At 41.2% G+C, this 20799-nt stretch overlaps 1 protein-coding gene and 1 pseudogene across 2 annotated transcripts; one reads left to right on the top strand and one right to left on the bottom strand.

The window, feature by feature from the left end:
* Nucleotides 1–220: 220 nt before the first annotated feature.
* ccdc80 (coiled-coil domain containing 80) lies at nt 221–19377 on the bottom strand. 2 transcript variants are annotated; one of them, XM_085435489.1, is made up of 10 exons: nt 17800–19377; nt 17486–17683; nt 15878–16356; nt 15168–15506; nt 13784–13940; nt 10410–10546; nt 4932–5083; nt 3384–3487; nt 1300–1383; nt 221–1116 (listed from the first exon to the last, which is right to left on the bottom strand). In XM_085435489.1, the coding sequence occupies exons 1-10, from the start codon at nt 18428–18430 to the stop codon at nt 794–796; spliced, it is 2604 nt and encodes an 867-aa protein (XP_085291615.1). In that variant the 5' UTR covers nt 18431–19377; the 3' UTR covers nt 221–793. The 2 variants fall into 2 exon arrangements, with proteins under 2 accessions (XP_085291615.1, XP_085291616.1); XM_085435490.1 differs by lacking the exon at nt 221–1116 and having other exon boundaries at nt 1316–2638.
* Nucleotides 7916–10014, top strand: LOC146690428 (E3 SUMO-protein ligase KIAA1586-like; annotated as a pseudogene).
* Nucleotides 19378–20799: the final 1422 nt, after the last annotated feature.

Here is a 20799-nt window from a genome sequence, read left to right as displayed (position 1 = left end):
GTGTGTTTGCAAATGTGATTGCATTGAGGGGACAGTAAGTTGAGAAGGTCTGAAACTACTGTAGATATTTCAAGTACGGCAGGTTGTTTCAGTCATTACATGACCACTAAAATATACTTGGAAATATCTTTCCAGTTTTGCCACTAGGGGGAGGTGTTGCTCAAAAGATTATTGCAGTGCATTGGCACTGAAAGTGAGACAAATAATTTAAAGGACCTGGTAGTAAACAAACGTTTATTTTCATATAGCCATATAGAAACAGAGTATAAATAGAAACAATGTATAGCAACAGAAACTTTACAAAAGAGAAATAATGTGATGCTTTTAATAATATTATTGGTAACTGCACTTCAAATGCAACAGATGTCCAATAAATATGTTCTATTATCCACAAAATCAACGTGTGTGCTGAAACTATGTAAGTCTGACCTAAAAAAGCCAGCTAGAGATGACAGACGATGCAATAATGTTTTAAGTTGAAAGAAACAAAAAAACCCCGGCAAAAACTAAAGTACGCAATCCATCTTTGAACCTTCAGGTTCATCCATAAATTTACTGACTAACCAGATCTGACGCTGCTAAGTATAAAGCAGCGTACTATGCTATATAGGGAATGTTAAAGAACTGGATATGTGAAAGCATTTTTCTTCCCTTCACTAAGTGCTACAAAATACTCGTCTGTGCCAACTGCCCGGTGGGAGATGGGAAAGACACAAAAAGGTTTTGGGCCAAAGGAAGGTAGCACCAAGGACCAGCTGCAGGCCAGTGTGCATCATTGGAAAGCACACACCTGTTAGTAACCATACCCCTGGTGATAGCCATCCTGATAACTGTGTTCGTATCCATGTTGATGGTAACCATAGCCACCATATTCATCTTCAGGGCAGCGCATGCCAAGTGACTGCTGGATGGCCATCTCCTGTCTGCGGAGCTGCATAGAGTCTACCAGGTCATAGATAATGGCCATGGACCACATGGGTGAGGGGTACCAGGACTTGACATTGCCATCCTTCCCCACCAGCAGCATGGAGAAGTATTCTGGGCTGATTTGGAAGTAGTTTCTCATGTCCTTCACGAGGGTAGCTGAGAGCCCTTCACGCTCCACGGTAGCACTCCCTGGATGGACCAGAGGATCAGGTTAGGAACAACGTATTAAAGAGTGAATTTCACAATAGATGTAGCACATCGACATTTTCCTCTTCCTCTAAACTTATCACACAGAACTCAGATACCAAAAAAGTAGAGACCTTAGCTTTCAGAAAATATATCTGTTCACTATTTTGTATTAAATATTCTTACCATTGATAGGATAGAGCTCCAAGACTCCGCCCATATCTGGCGACTCTGTGCCAACCAGCTTCAGAATGGCGATGTGCCTCAGGCCTGTGTAACCATGGCAACCATTTTTTGAAAAGACATCAGAATGAGGCAAACAATTTTTAGACAACAGCATGACTTCAAATGAGAACAGCAGTATGCTGACCAACTGTTCCTTATCAGTCTGCTTATTTAGGCTGATTGTTACTTATTTGTTATTGGAACTGTCCTAAGCACTGGTCTCTAGGTAAAGGGAGGAGAATGTGATGGTGGTCCAGAAAGCCCTGCCAAAAAAGCTGTTTCCTCTGAAGCGAGAAAGCCCACATTAAACACAGGAGAACGCTGGCTTCACTTGGTGAGTGCCAAGTGCTGAATACCAGGATCAAACCTCTCAGGCCTTCAGCCCAGTCAGCAGGACAGGCCTTTGTGCGGGATGAGGGAGCGAGGGGGCAGCCCTGGGTGCTAAACCAGCCAAGAGCAACACACGAAGGGAAAAAAGTCCCAGTAGAACCTAAACTGGATCTAGTGATAAAGCAAGAAAAGCTGATTTTTTCAATCATCTGACTTGACTTAAATAAAAACAGTGTACACTCAAACAGATAAATGGTAGCACTTTCTAGGAAGTTATATTTCATGAGAGCTTTATAAGCTAGGACAAATGATAAATAATCTGTTAATGCTTCACAGATCAACAGTAAGCTAAAAATATTTTTTATCATTGCAAGGTTGTAAAAATTTGCTTTGGCTTAAATATAAACCCCTATTTAATGCCCCTGTGTACACACAGTGTATGTGTGTTTGAAGGTGAAACAGGCATGAAACATTCAAAAAGAGAGGGCAGTGAAAGATTACTTGTCATCTTGTTCACTAGCCCTTAAGGTCAGAAACTGATATAATGTAATTGTAGATTTAATGGCTGATTGTTACAAATAAAACATCTGACTCAAGGTCAAGCTCATACACGTGAAAGACCATTTAGTGTTTTTTACAGCCTATGTTAACCTGTATGAATATGCAGAAGCAACAAAAGTCTGAAGGGAGCCAGGAAGAAATGTCCAAAATCTTCAGCTTGTGCAAACAAAACAAGAGCGTGAGGTTCATCTTGGGCAGAAAGTCCTGCTGACAGCAGTTATTTGGTTTCACAGAGAAGGAAAGTTCACCGTGGGCTATTTAAAGTTTACACGTGTCTTCCACAAACCTGTCAAACGTATCAGGTTGTTGAGATTTGCAAAGTTGAGACAAATGCCTCTTTTTGAGATGTGCCGTAATAACTTTCAAGTTGCTGTGGAAAAATTGACTAACCGGCCGGCTGAAAAGTCTCCTGCCAGGGGAGGAAAAGAAAAACAGTTCAGTTTTTTGCCAGTTCCGTCATCTGGGATCCTTCTCCACATCCACTGGTGAACATGCATTAACACACACATAGTGCTCATGTGCATAAACACAGGCTGATAACGTCTGGAAAGTTGCAGTAAACAAAAAAACATAACTTGTTCATTTGATTTCATTGCTTCTTCATTTGATTAACATATTCATGAATATTCTGACTAACATTTTGGCAAGCAGGGACATGACACAGGCCCGTGTGAAGAGAAGGTCACCTTGGAATAAACATGTCATCAGAGGGAAGTTTCATAAAGAGTTCTGCTCTTTTAGGTATTTCTTCCCAGGAAATGAATCTTTGTACTTTCGGACTTGCAGGAACAGAAGATTGTTATGGGCGGCTGTGCATCTTCCACTAATAGGAAGGTCAGTTGTTCAATCTCTTACAACATTTCTTATAGGGTACAGAGTACAGTAAACAGGCACATCGTGACCGTTTACGATGAATTAGACTAAGGAGTGTTAATCACACTAACAATTGGTTCATTGAGCCTGCAACTGTGTTTCTTATAGATTTGTTTTTTGGTTGCAGCAGGCAGCAGATTTTGGAGAAAAAAACCTACACCACCTAAACAGCACCAAGCAGCAGAGAGACTCAATTAGAGCTTGGGTGGCGAGCATATTTGAGCTTTTAGCAACTGAAGTGACCTCTGAAAAGTTAAACTGGTTGACTTCTGGTGACTCACCCAGATTGCAGGCTTGGCTGTTGAGGGCGTAGAGCTGCTGCTGATAGGCCCACTCCTCGTCGTTGGGAGCGGAGATAATGAACAGGCGACGTCTCCATCGGAACCTGCAATCACAGAAAATTTGAGTCCGGATTTAAGTGGCACTTTGGTCCCGCAGTGAGAGCTCTGTACCAAGACAAGGAGTTTGTGCTTGTGTGCTACATATTCCCCTTATTACTGCCAGAGGGTGACAACCCGGAATTATGGTCAAAAACCTGCCAGATCTCTACACTGTGTTCGGGGGGATTCAGGTCTCTATGGCAACAAAAGACAGCCTGTCTTTAGACATCTCCAGGAGAAAATGTGACTGAAATGATTCAGCCTTGAGGAATGGCAGGGTTTTTGTTACTTTTGATTTTCATGGAACACACACACATGCAGGCTGCTGCAGTCTGCCAAGTGCTGCTCAGAATTATTTAATTGTGGTCCAGCTGACTGCAACAGATATTTGACTGATGTGGACACACCATGATGGAACCACCCAGTAATTCCAACTACACAGACTATATTGATCCTTGGGGGAACAACCTATATATGGCATCAATCTCAATAAAATGTTGTAATAGAAACTGTACTGAATACCTCAATTTGTCATGGAAATCTTGCACCCATGGAATGGTTTGTGCATGTTATTTTTAAGCTACAAGTTAATGCTACATCAGCATGGGTGCTCTTATCCAGTGTTATTTTCACTGACCAATTATTTTTGTCATAATTTTTGTCAGTTACCTTTGTTTTCATGATGAAAGGGAGACAATAACTAACTAAAAACTAGTGCACGAGACAAAAAAGTGCGATGGAATATATTGATACTTTGGTCTAAAAAAAATAAAAAATGTGAGATCCAATCAGAAATATTTAAGCTGTGTACAAAGGCGGGACGAGTTTGGAAGTGACCCAATCAGAGGTAATTGCCCTGTGCATAAAATGTGACCAAATATCGAAACCTGGGAGGAAGAGGAGAGTGAGCATATGCACACATTTCACATTTGATATCAAGGAAAATAAGATGGAAACAAACCTTTACACTTTCAATGATATTTAACAGACTAAAAATAGAAATAGACTGAAACTACAATATTTCAGATGCCTAAATTATGACTAAAACTAAATATTCAAAAGACTATGACTAAAATAATCAAAATTAAAAATGTAAAACAATCACAGCAGTATTCCTGTACACAAATCCATTCTTGTGTGATCCCCGAACAGTTTATGATTGCAGCTTATTAACCAAGCTTGCTAGTGTTAGCTAATAACTTTCTCAACCTCAACCTGAATTGTGTCTCCAAAAACACCACACCATAATGCTAAAATGTAAGGTTTTCAAAGCAAGTGGATCAGTGAATCAGTGGGTCTACAGGCTTTATTTACTGATCTCACTCATGGGCGAATATCAGCAAATCCCTGCTGATAGTTCTTATGATGTTTTTGTCAGAAAAAAAGGTTTTAATGTTTGTACATCCACAGTGTTTTGGTCATGCCCTATATTTCCATAGAAATCCTCACCTGGAGAGAAAGTTTTCCAAAGATCTGGGCTTGTCTTCCTTCTTACAGACCACTCCATCTCTCTTCTGCTGCTCCATCTCTCGCATTCGGGAGGAGAAGGTGTCGATGTAGTTAAATACAGCCTTCATGGCAATGGGAACCTCAAAGGATTGCTGACAAACAAGATTGACAAGAACCAGTCATACTCTCCCAAAGGTCGAGTCCGAGGTGAAACCACAGAATAAATAAATCAAAATCCCTGTCGACAAAAAATAAAACAATAAGTAGCACTACAGTACAGCGGGCATTAAAATAGAAATCCACTGCATGAAAATGGTGAAACTCCTTCCAGTAATGTGATTATATGAAGTTATGCATGTTAGTAAATGTGGTGTGGGCTTTATCACATCCCAGCAAATCTTTGTAACAACTTCTGGGAAGCAGCAAAACCGAGTATCTCATTTCATCCTAACTGGTCATAACACGAACATCTGAAACGCGCACAAAAATGTAACACACTTGCACATCTTCCTCAGGACATGCTGAAGTTGCCATTCTGATTCTTTCACACCTTTCCTTGCACTGCGCTCTCTGTCCTTTTTCTGTCTAATAAACACACCCACATCCGTGTACATTCACAGACTCCTCTGTCTCTGCTGCTGACAGCAGAGGATGTGAACACTGGCCTCTTTGATGAATCTGTCCGAAAAACAGGCTGGTGATTTATCCTGGCACATGCACACACACTCTTATACACAGATGTTGAGCAAATGTCATGTTGTGTAAATTTAAACAGTGTTTTAGTAAAAGCACCATGTTGGCAGTATTAGGGCAGAGAAAAAGAGAAAGATTTAATGGAAGTGTAAGCAGATAAGTTGTGAATCAGTGAACACTGGAAGAGGACCAACCGACCAACAGCAGTGCTGTTAATCAAGGCTGTTTAAAAGTATTAGTCAAGACTATGTGAAAGGGCAAGTAAAAAAGTACGATTAAAATCCTCCCTGCTAAAATATCATAGTATATTTAGAGGTCTTTCACAATTCAGTGACTGAATCCCTTAAGGCTATGTTCCAGGAAGGCAGGACTTTTGACACAGCTGATCATGCAGTCTTGGTGAATATGCTACATGGCAACAGTCTTGTCCAATAACACTGTAACTTAGTTTTGAAATAACCATGACGTGTCTGCTTTCCTGGGTCTTCTTCTGTGTTTTTTCCTGTTTCCAAAGAAATGCCTTTGGATGTGTGTGTGCATCCAAAGGCACTTTGCATTGGTTGCATTGTTGCTCTGCTTGGTTCCTTCTTATTTTTTGTATGTACATGTGTAACAGCCATACCCAGCACTGCCTTCACTTTCACAATATTTTACAAATATTTGTTTCCCAGAGTCAGAACAGACATTAAAAAGAAGCATTTACCGATGCTGGCTATGTTACGTGGCCTAATCTACAGGGGGATATCTTTTATGAGTGTTTTCCATTTCCCTGCATTGCTTCTCTTCTCTTCGTGTCATGTCAGCTATTTACAGTGCAGCTGACTGAGAAGAGCTTACACTGCAAATGCTTGTTAAAGGCTCTTTGAGACTGATGGTGGCCTAAAGGTTAGTGTGAGCCTGCTATTATAGTTACTCACAATGGCAACACATCACTATCATGCTAACCGTCTTGTTAGCATGTACTAATTAGTCCTAAACATAACATGGAGCTGAGGCTGTTTGGAATGTCACAGGGTTTTGACATCATATGTTTAGACTGTTTAGCTTACACGTATGTACCTCACTGCATGTTTATTGGGCACCGATGCATTACAAATATATATTTACTCATTTATTTTTTTTAACACCTTGTTTTGTGTTTTCTTAACACTTTACTAAAACAAGACCATTTAATTTTGGTATCTCACCATAGCACTTGCAACAGTTAAAACAAAGTTAATTTGGAGTAGAAACCAAGTGTAGACATATCAAGTGAACACTAGATATATCTGTATGCCCATCCACATTATCTTTGCCTATATTGACAGCTGTTTATCTCTCTGCTTCAAGCTTTACAGGTACATTAATGACAGTTCTCATATTTAGGCTAAAGATTATTCTCTCTCATTATTATTTCCTCTAGATTAGGGTTGTAGTGGAGATATCAAGGATAGGCACGGTTGTGGCACTGATTCAGTCTTTGAGCACTACTGTCACCCCGGTGTGTCAGCCAGAACACAACTTAAGGGCAAATTGTCGCAGAGTAGGGAAGAAGGAGCTTGAGGTTCGGTCTGAGGCACTTTATTGTCACGACTCAATTTCTGGGGCTGTAAAACCGTTGCATGTGTATGTGTGTGGTTTTACATAACATCCCGCAGGAATCAGTGCACCCCACCGGACCAACACTGCTCATCGGACCTTAAACTGCCCACCTTACTAACCGGATGATGTCACCATACGGTGGGCTGGCCCAAACTGACAGAAGATTGAATATTTAATGAACAGTAGATAAACTTATATAAACTTATGAACACCAATAGAATTATCCTATGAACTTTGGGGCCTTTTATACAAGGGTCAGTCAACTCCAGGCCTCAGGGGCTGGTGTCCTGCAGGTTTTTGATCTCACCCTGGGTCAGCACACCTGAATCAAACGATTGGTTCATTACCAGGCCTCTGGAGAACTTCAAGACATGCTGAGGAGGTTATTTAGCCATTTAAATCAGCTGTGCTAGATCAAGGACAAGGGTACACACATGTATATTTATATGGCTCTTTGAGAGGCTATTGATTGACAGCAATGCATTCCCAAGTCCCTCCAACAGGACTTGAAATTGGTGTGAAATAGAAGAGCTGCCCAAAAACATGTAACTTTTAAGAATTTCATCACAGCGTGAAACTACAGTTCTCAAAAAAGCTCACCACACCACCTTCTTCCTCGACACCGTCACATTCAGTGAGTATATGTTTATAACTCTCTTCTTTTCAAAACAAAAAATGTGAGTGTGTGTGAATCTCCAATCATCTCCTGGATGATTGAGAATGCATCAAGACGTGAGTGTGTGTGGTTCATTTAGGGGACATCTTTATATTTTAGAGTGAAAAAACTGCTTGACTTACATGCAGTGCTTTAAGTGGGCCGGTACGCGCCGGTACTCAGTACCGCCACTTCTAAATATAGCTCTTGAGAGTACCGCCACCTCTCCATGCGCCCAGAACGTGCTTTTAGCGTACCGGTACTCTCATTTGCACATCTGTTATAATCGTTTGGCTGCGCTGCCGCTTTTCAGAGCGCCCTTCACAAGCACGCTTCCTAATTCGTCCCACCGAGAGCAGAGACTACATTACCCATACACCAATGTGTTTTACAAGTGAAAAGCGCATGCGTCGCTTTTGCCGTTGTCATGTCAACTCAACGTGGTCCGGAGAGGGTGTGTAAAACGCGCAAACAGCTGCTCGGTTAAAATACAAAAACAATGAACACTTAATATGCTCTCCTGGCTTCAGACTCTGAGTAGTAAAAGAACAAGGTCAGAATCAGAGGACTCGCTGGCTGACACCCCACCAAGCCAGAATGATATCGCTGCAGGTCAGACGCAAGCTAATGAAAGCTGCACTAGTGCCGCAGCCGCGGACGACGGCACTTTTGGCGACGACGAGGACGAGAATGACACCATTTCTACCGATGACAACAGCCGCGTTAGCGAGCACGAGTGGCCAGAATGTTGGTCCCAAGCACAAGTCCGGTATTTCTCCACAAATTACAAGTGGCTGATCAGCAGAAATCAAAAGTTGGGTCGTAGTGTGTGTAGTCAAGTTTGTGCTCGCGTGGACATGCAGCAAGGGCAGAGAGTGTCGCAGGAGTGGAGTGGGTGCTTAATCTCGTCTTTTGGAAGGGACAAGGCTGCACAACAAAACTCACTACGAAAGAAAATAAAAGAGCACAGAGACTCAATTTATCACAAGAAAGCAGTTGAAATAAAAGAGAAGGCAACACAAAATACAATGCAAAAACACAATGAAGATATGAGAAAGGCTGACTACGCTTCAACTTGCAATGTGTTTAGAACAGCTTATAAGATTGGCAAGCATGGGTGTCCCTTTACAGACATGCCAATAGATGTCCAGTTGCAAGTCTTAAATGGTGTCAAGATGGGCAGAGTTTTGCACTCTAATAACTCATGTGCAAATATACTGGATCACATTGCAGCTGAAATGAAAAAGAAGGTAGTCAATGACATAGTGATGAATGAAAGAAAATTGTGTGTGCTCATTGATGAATCCACTACAATAAGTGGAAAGTCTGTGCTTGTCGTGTGCCTGCGGTCAGCTATTTCCAGTGAAAATCCAGACACAATATTTTTTTGAACTGATTGAGCTGCAGGGGACCACAGCAAAGGACATCACTGAAGCACTGTTAGGATGTCTTCATAATAATGGCTTTGACCCTCACTACCTACAGGAACATTTGTTGGCATTTGCTTGTGATGGAGCCTCAGTGATGCTTGGGAGGAAAGCAGGAGTTGCTGCGCAGCTTTGTTCCAAATTCCCTTACCTGTTTGTCTGGCATTGTTCCAATCACAGACTGGAACTGGCAGTTTGTGATGTTTTGAAGGAGGTAGGAGGAATCAACCACTTTAAAATATTCTTAGATCAGCTTTACTCCCTCTGCCATGCATCACCAAAAAACCAAAGGGAGTTAACCGAGAGTGCTCACAATGTTGGACAACGTCTCCTTGTGATAGGCCGTGTTTTATCAGTGCATTGGGTTGCTTCAAGTGAGAGAACAGTGAAAGCAGTATGGGAGAACTACCAAGCTCTGCAGGTACACTTTACAAGTGCTGCTGCTGATACCAGCAGTGACTCAAGAGAGAGAGCAAAATACAAATTATTTTATAATTTATTTTATATACATTTTGTTAAAAATAAATTTCAATACCTTTTTGCACATTTTATTTATGTTCAGTAGCTCTTTCTAGCTCAAGCAAATCTGCAAACTAATAAAATGATTTATTATTTTGTATAAGGTTGTCTGTTGACTGTTGTATATAAAACCCATTCAATAGTTGTTGTTACCTCAGGGGAGGCGGAAAAAAAATAGAGTACCGGCACCTCTTTTGGGCCACTTAAAGCACTGCTTACATGCTTTCCAAATTCACACCGCATTAATTTAAGTATTCAACAAGCTAATTGATCTACACAGCACGGCCATTCTGTTATGGGGCTGCCCATCGCATTCTAGCCCCTTTATTATCAATATAACATGCCTTGATGAGACTGTGGTCTGGCACTATTTACCTAAATCTGAATTAAATTATTCACAAGTCACTACAAAAGGTATACTTGTGTTTAATTTGGCGTATTTGATGCTCTTCCCGACACAGCTGTCAAGGGATTTTTTTTTTTCCTCCTCCTGGTACTTAAATAGGGATCTTTCACTGTTAGGCAAATGTGCAAACCACTACACTATAGAGCCACAGCCTTCACATAATCATCCTATACTGCTTAGAAAGAGTAAGTCTCTACCTTGACTCTCATGTCAGTGTCTGTGAGGACCATGTAGAACTCCTCGTAGGTCATGCCAAACTCTTTCCTCAGCTCTGTGATCAGATCCTGGTTCACCAGGTCTTCCTGACGAAGGCCCTTCATAGGCTTGTCATTCTCTGGAGAAATAAAGGCACATTAGACAGATTCAACATCTACTTTCCTACTTTAAAGAGGGTACTAATTTCCCCTTTAAAGAAAATCAATTAACTGTTAAAATCAAAGGAACATAACATTTATTATATTTGGAATCTTAGTGAAATGGTCCAAAAGTCAAATGTAAATCTAATATATTGCCTGGAATATCAGATTGGAAAAATTGGGGAAAGAAGGAAAACTGCACACTATTGGTTAATCTGTCTTCTGTCATGTCTCCCTCCCCTCACTGCCAGTCGGTTGCAGCAGATGGCTGCCTCTCACTGAACCTGAGGTTTCTTCCTGTTCAAAAGGAGTTTTTTTTCTTCTTCTTCTCACTGTCACCAAGTGATAGCTCATCTTCATCTTCTGAATGTTGGTTTTTTTTTCCCCCTGACAATTATTCAAATGGTTATGGCTTCAAAAGGCTAGAAAAGTACAGGGAAGATACAAAAACAGCTTAAGACATGTTACAGTCGTATTTCTTAACGTAAAATGAAGAGCAATTGTTTCCCAGTTAACATGCTTACTCCTCTTGTAGTTTAGTCATCTATGCTGATTTCAAAAAAACTGCTCCTTTAACAAATTTGTCTGAGAAGTTTAAGAATTAGACTCTTGAGTGAAGAGCAGAACTGAAGCATGCAGAATGAATCGGGGACAAACTGGACAAACAGCAGCTGAGATCTAAAAGGGTTGGATGTCTCAGAAGTCTAATGGAGCTGGTGTTTATGCAGACCAAAGCCTTTAATCATAGCTCCTTCCGTGTGTGTGTATGACATACAGACCACGGAACAGTGTGTTCTTGGTGGCTGGTTTGTAATGTGTATGAGCAATCACGTCAGGAAACCCCCAGTACATGTAGGTGGCAGAGGACAGACTGTACACACAGATATGTACAGCAAACACTCTTTAATATGGTCTATATGCAAAACATACACATGGCCAACCAGGCTACAACCCAAAGATGAAGTCACTGTAAGCAGAGGAGGGGCAATGCTGAAAGGACCAGCTGTTTGTCTGTGCACTGTGATCACACACAGTGAGTTTCTCTCACTTCCAAGGACTCTTATGTTGACTTCCATTTACTTTCTTGAGATTCATTTACATACTGTTGCTTAGCTTAACCTAAACTTAAATCAAGCCTTCATAATTAAAATGAATGAAGACTTACCAACAGAGGTGGGCCACAACAATGTGACTACATAAAAACATTATGTCTGGATAAAACCTCATCTGCACATTGAGTGACACACTTAAAAAGCTTAACAAAGAGCAGTTAACACACATCAACCGCAGCCTCTGGTTTGAGACGGCTATAAAATGTCTCAAAATAGAAGCCAAGCACAAATGACGCAGTGCGTCTCACAAAAACAGCAGCAGTTTTGTTGCATTTGAACAAGTAGGTTTTCAAGCACTGTTATAACTGCTCTCTGTGTGCATGTGGGTGTGATGAATTAAATGTCTCCAGCTTACACATCAACTCCACAGGAGATGATGCACAGGAAAGGTATGCACTCTGGTTTGCTCTCCCGGTACATGTTATACAGACTCCTGTACTTCATAGCTGCTGAACTCATCACATTTTGGATTGGAAGCTGAAGGCATTCCTACCTCTAGCTACAGATAAAGTGTAATTACTAAAATAAGCAACGGTATTATGGTAAATGAGCCGAATCTAACATCACTGAATTCAGAGGTCAACACTGTTTAGTATCACCTGCACAGAGAAGCACAAAACACTGTGGCTTTGGCAGAGTCGGTGCACATTCTGGATGTCACTGTGGGAGCAGAGATCTCTGCTGAACACATTTAGTTTGACATAATGTGAGGAAGGTAAAACAAGGACAGGACAGCAGATGTGGCAGGAGACACTTTTCCTTGCCACAGTCTCAGTATGGACAGCACTCACACAACATTTCCCTGAAAAATGGTATTTTAAGGCAAATCACATCTACTGTATTCCTAAAAACATGCAAACTTACTTACATTTATGACAGAATGCCCGAGTCTGTTTATTTCAGTGCTAAGTAGAGAGAAAATGCTTTCCTTTTTGGTGATAACCACAATTGTTATCAACAACCCTCCGGTGTAAGAGAAAGAGTTTCACTGTGAAGGAGATTAGTGGTGAGGTCAGTGAGAACATGTGGCTGGAACTTCATCTAAGATGACATTACCTTTGCCTCTCAAAGCCTTCTACTGATCTGAAATACAGGACTAGAAAGACAGATCCTATTTCTTACATTCTTTCATATTGCTTCCAGTCAGGGCTAGATCGGGAAACCCTGAATCATCCCTCAGTCATGCTGCTGTGGGCTCAGGCTGATGGGGGACTTTGCAAAACACTCTGAGCATCGCACTGAACAACTCTCTGAGCTTCTCTGCTCACTTATTTGTCTTCTCTTTCCAGCAGGTTGTGCCTTGTTCTCCTCTCTTTCTCCTCACTTGCCCAACTGTCTCACCCTGAAGTGGTTCTGTCAGAAATCTCTTCTTGTTAAAAAGTTCTTCCTCCCCACTTTCACCAAATGTTTACTTGCAGTTTACTTGGTATCTGATCATTGGGGTTCTCTCTTGTATTGCAGGGTCTTTAGTATATAAAACAACTTGGGATGGCTGTTGTTGTAGATCGGGGCAATAAAAATAAACCTGGACTAACTGCTTTGTTGTTCTGTGTTTCTAGTTAACATGTTTGTTTGTTTGTTTGTTTTTGTGTGGTGCACAGAAGTTCCCACTGTTGTGTTACTGGTTTAATATTGTTTTCCTCATACTACACGTGAGTATTCTGTGTCTTCGCAAAGTAGAACAGAAAAGCGGCAGCTCTTAAAATGACAGGAAAAGCATTTAGCTGGATCTATGATGACTCTGTCATCCTAAGGAAGATTTACTGACAGCGGAAACATGACTTTGATTTAGAATTACAGCCTTCTGCTGGTTAACTGCAGTGTTTTGCTGCATGGAAGGGCTGTTTGGGAAATCCATCTTCAGTGCTGGAAACTTCAAAAATGTTTCATTGTTTCAAAATGTTGCAGTTGAGAAATGCTGCACGTCCGAAAAACATCTGCTCCAAATTGAGAGCCACATGAGCTATTCAAAAAAGGTGCCTGGCTGAGCAACTGAAAGACTTGCTACAGTTAATAGCGATTGTGGCATATACCATGTCAAAACAAGGAGCAAAAAAACAAAAACGTATTGAACCCTCTCATACTGCATATGGAACTACTTACCTATCTGATAGTGGTCGATTTTCATGGTGGAGTTGGTCAAAGAGCCAAAAATAGTTATGATAGAAACTTTCCTGATGGCCATCTCACACACAGACTCCAGGTACTCATCCCTCTGCTGAACATACATACTGAGCTCCTCACTGGGGGATGTAATCAGCTGGAGGAAGGGAGGGAGTGGAAACAGGGAGGTTAGAGTATCCTGTGTATGCTGTGACACGCGCGCGTGCAAATACAGTGTGCTGCAGAGGTGATGTTTACATTAACCTGTAGGCGGACGATGGGGCATATTTTCCCAGCCTGTTCACAGCACCACTGTGATAAGAATCTATGCTGGCTGCAAAACAGAGCCGCACAGTCTGTTAGCTCACAGCTGTGCAGTCTTTCAAATACCTGGATGATGGTTGTGTGACCTACCCTACCACTTCACTATACAGAAGTGACACTGTACAATAAATGGTACAGAGGTGCTTACCTGTTTGTTGACTAGTGAAAAATTAATCAACAATAAATGATTTGTCCTGATGTGAGTCTTTAGAACATTTCAGTACTCTGTCTTGGAAAACAAAGTCTTTCCTTATTGGAGCCGCACCAACTGTAGGTCACTTCCTTCTGCTCCACACTGCCAGCTGCTCAGTGACTCAGAATGGTGTAATGCTCAACTTCCCAACTCAAAACCTATCAAGCCAATCAAAATTTGAAGTCCAGAATAAAAGCACTAATTTCATGTTTGACTAATGAGTTTGGCTGATGGCTGTGTCTTTTAATTTCTCTTATAGCTGCATTCATTACTGTAGTGCTGATGTGTTTCTTTAAAGAAACTGTTTGAGATTTTAGGGAATTTTGCTTATTTGCTTCCTTGCTGCAAGTTGGATGAAGAGATTGATCCCATTCTCGAGGTTGTTTGGGATATATATATATATATATATATATATATATATATATATATATATATATATATATAGAGCTATTGGCCAGTTAGCTTAGCATAAAGCTGGCTGATAGTTGTATTTGACAGAAAACTCAGTTAATTACTGAGGAGATATTTAGATTATTACAGAAAGGAGGCAACATCAATTAATTACTGAGGTAATGCTAAATCAGAAATTAAATCACATATCATGCTTCATCTGTTGGAGCCATTTTTGGCTGGGTGCAGAGAAGTCCATGCCATCTGCTTATCAGAGGCCCATGGTCTGATATTTGTATTCATCTGTATTTTGGCAAGAAATCAAATAAGCACTTTGGCCAAAATGTTAAACCTGTCCTCACACTTAGCGATGGTGCCCTGAGTACTGACATTTCCCTCTGGCCAAAGCTCGAAACCTGGAGTTTTGCCAGGTGAAAGAGCCTCTTGTGAACTGTCAGTATTATGTCATGCTCTCACCAGCAGCCGCCTCCTGTTTTCAAAGTAATCCAGAAAGGAGGCAAGGGCACTCTTTGGTGGTGGCGTTGGCTTTTTAGTGGGCTTTGGATAGTCCACTTTCTCCGGGTACTTTGACGCCTTCTTTCCATTTTTCTTTCCCCCGATCTTTCCCTCCTTCCCTGGCTTTCCTCTTCTGTCGGCTTTCTTGGCACCCTTGTCATTCTTTTTCTTCTTCTTGTCATGCTTATCGTGCTTTCCCTTCCTGGTAGGAGTGATAACAGTGATGACTTCTGGCTCCTCTGGATTGCTTGCTGTTGGCTTGCTAGGCTCATACTTGTCTTCATACTCGTTAGTCAACACCTGCGCACAAAAGCAGATATTATTTTTCATTTTGTTCACTGATTCAAACACTGTGAGAATGATTTGGTCTTGAGCTGGTGTCGTGGTAAACTTTTCTTTGTACACACAAAAAATGATGGTGAAATGAGTTATGTTGGCTGCTAAACAGCTATTTCATTTGAAAAGCTCCAATGAAAAGCAATTAAAGTAATCAGCAAGAAGTGTGCTGCATATGTACTCATGGATATTATTTATAAATTTATGTAATGTATGGTTTTAGCACTAATATATACCCAGGTGTTTTGTATTCTATAAATAGCATGAATCTGAAACCCATTAAAATACAAAGTCAATCTATTAAATCTATCTTTAAAATGAATGTTACAGATTACCTTGTCTCCACCGTTCTTCTTCTTGGTGGGTTTGGTCTTTGGGAGTCTATGTGTGATGGGTAGCTTGCGGCTGTGTGGATCTCTGTTGAGTTTGTCAGTGCGGTTATCTCCAGCTGGGGTGGTTTTCGGTGGGTACCGTTCCCTTTCTCTGCGGTTGTAGTAGTATGGATCAGCGGTAGTTCTTGGCAGTGGGAGCCACAGGGCTGTGGTAGGAGCTCTGGTCGTTTTCTGAGTGGTGGTAGTAGTGGGCCTTTTTGTGGTGGTTGGTTTTCTGGTTGTTGTTGTAGTTGTTGTTGCTCTGGTTGTTGTAGTAGTCGTAGTGGTGGTCGTGGGCTGGGTTGTTGTTGTTGTTGTTGTTGTTGTTGTTGTTGTAGTGGTAGTAGTTGTGGTTGGTTGTGTAGTTGTTGTTCTGGTGGTGGTTGTAGTAGGTCGAGTTGTTTTGCTATTTGAGTTTAGTTTTATTGTAGGTGTGTCAGGAACTGGCAAGATGGAGACAGAGATCACAGGTAAACATTTCATTTTGCATACACTCAAAAAAAAAGATTATTCACCCTAATAAACATGAAGCAACAATTTTGAATAAAACACAACTGAAATAAATACAATTTAAGATTAACTTAAATTCAAATTCAAACTTTTAATTGAAATAGTAAATTCCTAAGGAAAATGTGCTTTGTATAAACTGAATGTATACTATTTAAGCAAATTTAATTTGAGCAGATTCCATTAAATGTAACATTACATTGTACTTATGTAACAATTTAATGTTATGCGTCATCAGTGTATACTGTTAAAAAAAAAACCTTTGTAAAACTACAGGAATTTTAGTACAGTAATATACTGTACTCAATTTTGTTTCTGAGTACAGCTGCACACTGTAAACGATATTATAAAAAATATGAACAGCAAGATACAACATAATTTTACAAAGAGGAATTTTTTTTTCTTTTTTGGTTTAAATCCTGGATTTAACAGTGTTGTGAGTTTTTCAGTTATTTGGTGTTTAGAATTTGTTTGTTTCTGTATGAGGTGTTTTTAAGAGACTGCGTGACTAAGAGTAGGGTTAAGGTTCAGCTGGCAATGCATTATAATGGCACAGAATCTTTTAGGCAGTAATCTGAGATAGTAATAAACTATAATGAACTACTGACAGTGTTGCTTAGTAAAAGCTATATTCTACATTACCAGTACCATAAAGGTTTTTACAGTGAGGAAGTTGTTGTAGTTTATAGGAGGGCACTGAACACTGTAACAGCTGACAAATCTAGCTGCCAGCCCCCTGAAAACCCTGAGTGCCATTATTCACATTATTCAAACTGGTCTAGAACCTGAGGAAAGGTTGAGTGCCAACTTGATCTCATGGCTGCCCTTCCTGGTGTAACCATCCAGTTTATCCAGGCTGCAGACTGACACTAAGATCGTACAAGTCTGTTTGCAGCTCTCAAACCAAAGATCTTTTGTTTATAGGGCACATGTGGTAATCACTGCACCATGGATATATTCTAGAAAGGTTCAATGTTAATTAAGAAGTTTTAAAACTAAAAAGTGTGGATTTCCCTGCTGTGAAAACAAACATGTTGAAAAAATGTTTATCATGGTCATTCTCACCTGCAAGTGTGCCTTCTTCCACTTGTCCCTCCACACCTGCTCCTTTACACTTCTGGATGAAGCCTTTCTGGCGGAGCTTCTCGAGCTTCCTCATGGGTGACTGGTCAATGACCTCATACATGGCCTCCAGCCTCACAGGGTAGGGATATCTCTCTTCCACCTGCAGGGTTTTCTTCAGAAGCACCATTCCAAACTTGCCTGCAGTTCAACACATTAATAGATTAAGGATATGATATGGTTAATATCAGCACCTGCAATGACGTTTTGACCCATGCACAAGTTGAGACAGAGGCTTATGCTGTCTACCTTCTTACCTTTCTCTAGTTTTAGGAAGTTCATTAGTCTGGGGATGAGTGCAGTATCTAGTGGCTCCTCCATCACTTTCCCCTCTGTTGTGATTCTCCGGACCTTGCCTCCCATCTCTCCTTCTTGGTGAAACATGACTATCTGGTTGACGTGTCTTTCTGCCAGCTCGCAGTAGACATCTGGCTTCAGTAGTGACATCATCAGTCGGTAGTAGCCGTCTGAGTCATGGGGCGCCGAGATAACGAGGACTCGGTTTTTTCCTGCAAAGCTGGCCAGCAGATTTGGTGACCCGGCGCTGCTGGGCATGCGGGTAACTCTGGCTCTGGCTCCTGGAGTACCTTCATCTGTCAGTTGACGGGACAAGCCAATCTGTCCATTCGTCCCTATCCTTCGCAACCGGCCTCCTGCTTTCTTGACTCCCTCCAGGTTCCCCGACCTGGCGGTAAGCGGAATCGCCTCGTCTGCCTGCACATTTTGTGCGTTCTTGTTGCTGTGCACCGAGATTGCCGAAGCATATCCAGGGCGCAAACGTCCCTGAAAGCGTCGGCGCAGTTGCACCCGCTTGAGGTGAGTCTGTTTGTCGGCTTGGGTCCAGGTAAGCAGATATATCAAAGCTAAACTGAGAACAAAACCCCTCATTGTTGTGTGAAATTAAAGTAGGCTAAACACTCACTGCCGTAAATGCAAAGATCCAGTGGTGGATCCTTGAACCTGTGCGTCTTTAGCGCATCTGAGGGTGACAATCAATTAATTCCAGATGAAGAGTGCAGCGCGCGCGGGATCGGCACATAATCTGCCAATGACCACTTTCAGAGCATGACTTCTACTGAGGAAATCCACGTTGCTGTCTGCCTTTAATCTGGCAAACAATACGAACACGAGAAGAGCTCAGAGCACAGATCTACAACTTCATCTCAGCAGCACTTTCGTTTCCAACTCACAGAACAGAAGATCAGAAGCGTCGATCATTGCAGTTATAATCTGCAAACATCCTCAAGTGGCTCAGAAAAAAAAATCTATCACCGCGGGATACACTCAATAAAATCCTAGAGTCCTAGAGTGAAAAGTTAAGGACCACGTCACATCTCCAAAATGCAAAATTTGTTTACGCCCTAATTACGTCTCAACTAGTCAAAGTTCTTTTGGGCTCTGTTTATTTCCCACAACAATAAGTCTTCTGGCTGCAGAAATAGTGAAGATCCCTCAAAATGCAAGACAGTTAGTCTGAGCTGGAAACCTGCGCTTAGACTGTGCAGAGGAAAAGCGAATCTGCCTCTTCTCAGGTCTCCCCTTTGGCAAATCGGAGCTCTAGAGGTTTTCCCAGAAACGTCCACACTAACCTCAGCCTCCGGACTCTTGGCGACGCAATGTCAGGACCTGCCCCGGGACATTCGGTTGCCAGTTCACTCTGCAACACTCCTTTCACTGGAAGGTTCTTTATGGGAAACTGGTCAGAATGAGGTGGGTTGCACTCAAAAACACATTAAGTAGCTGAGGAAGATTTAAGAAAGAAAAAAGTAAAGGAAAAAGTTTACTCCCCTGCTGGCCAGATCTCCGGGAAGAGAAATCCCCATAATCTTACACAGTGTCAAGTTCCCCCTTTTAAGGCGAAAGAGGAACGCCCCCAAATTCGATTTCTTTCTACCAGCATATTCCACCTCCTCATTTTCATTCGATTTAAATTCACAGCATGACCGCCTCTTTCATCTTATTCTAAATGTCACTGCGAAAAAAGGAGAAGAAAACGCCAAAAGATTAATATTTCTAAAATAACGCAACTGCAATGATCGCCCTTGCTCTTTTATGATGTTTCTTGAACCCAAATCAGTGTTTCTCAATTTCCTCTATGAAAGTTTCCTAGGTTGGCTTGTAATTAAGGCCTAAGTAAAGAAAAGAAAGCCACCAAGTCTAAACCACATCCACTCTCACCCCAAAGACAAAATACTACCTCAGCATAAACAAAAAGGAATAGCTGCCACATTTCTATACACACAGAAAATATATCATGCCATGCAACAACCATCTTCATCTTTCTTCGAGTGATGTTAGTGTTTAGATGCAGCTTTAGATTAGATTTCACTTTTGGTCCTTTCCGTCCACAATTACAGCAACGTGGCATTATTGATGTTTCGTAGATGACATTGCCACTTGTAATGACACTTTTCTTGATCCTGCAAATGCTGAAAATCTGATTACAAATACACACAATCAAATCAGCAAAAGACTTTGTGAGCTTATTCCACTTTACTATTCCTCTCACACGTATAAAAATTGAAACAACTTGTGAAGGGAAAGAAATGCAAGCTTTCTGCAGCTTACTGCAAGTAAACTCTAAAACAACAGTTGTTATTAACACTGTATGGCATTTCATAACTTGCAAAAACTCTCTTTATGATCTTTATACAATTCTGTGTATGTGCCACTGCGAATGTATTGGATTGGTGTTATTTTTATTAAAGGATTCCTAGGGCAATTTTAGGATGTTTAGTGAGTTAGGTTGGTAGAATAATGTTTTTAGGGAATTATATCTTATATACCTGTTATTTGGCCCCCTACCCATAAACCTTATGAATAAAGATACATTCTAAGCACAGCACAACTGAAAAGATCATCATAACACTGGTAGTTTCAGGATTTGTGGTTCAGTATGGATGTATCCTATGAGTATTTGTGCTTACCATTACAGAAGTCTTATGTCTTATAAACAAGTAAAAACATTATGTAGGGACATTGTTTGCATTCACAGTGGACAGAATCAAACAGAGCACTGATTACTGCATTCAGTGCACAAACTCCACAGACTTCTCCACGATTTGCTCTGTAATTACACTCAGTATCCGAAATCACCAACGTCCTCTGGCCGCTCCTCTCTGAGTGAGCCAAGGTGAAACTCATTCCCAGGACTGCCGGCCTCAAACCATGTATTTTGCTTCCATCCAGATGGTTCTGTGCAACAGATCTTTAATACATTCAGAGAACCAGAATAGGCAGCAGTGGATGGCCATATG

Source organism: Copadichromis virginalis, linkage group LG16 (assembly GCF_057382275.1).
Source record: "Copadichromis virginalis isolate Kocher_CV1m ecotype Utaka linkage group LG16, C_Virginalis_male_GT1.1, whole genome shotgun sequence".
Lineage (NCBI taxonomy): Eukaryota > Metazoa > Chordata > Actinopteri > Cichliformes > Cichlidae > Copadichromis > Copadichromis virginalis.
Note: the sequence above shows the minus strand (reverse complement) of the source record. Positions and strands in the feature narration are given on the sequence as shown.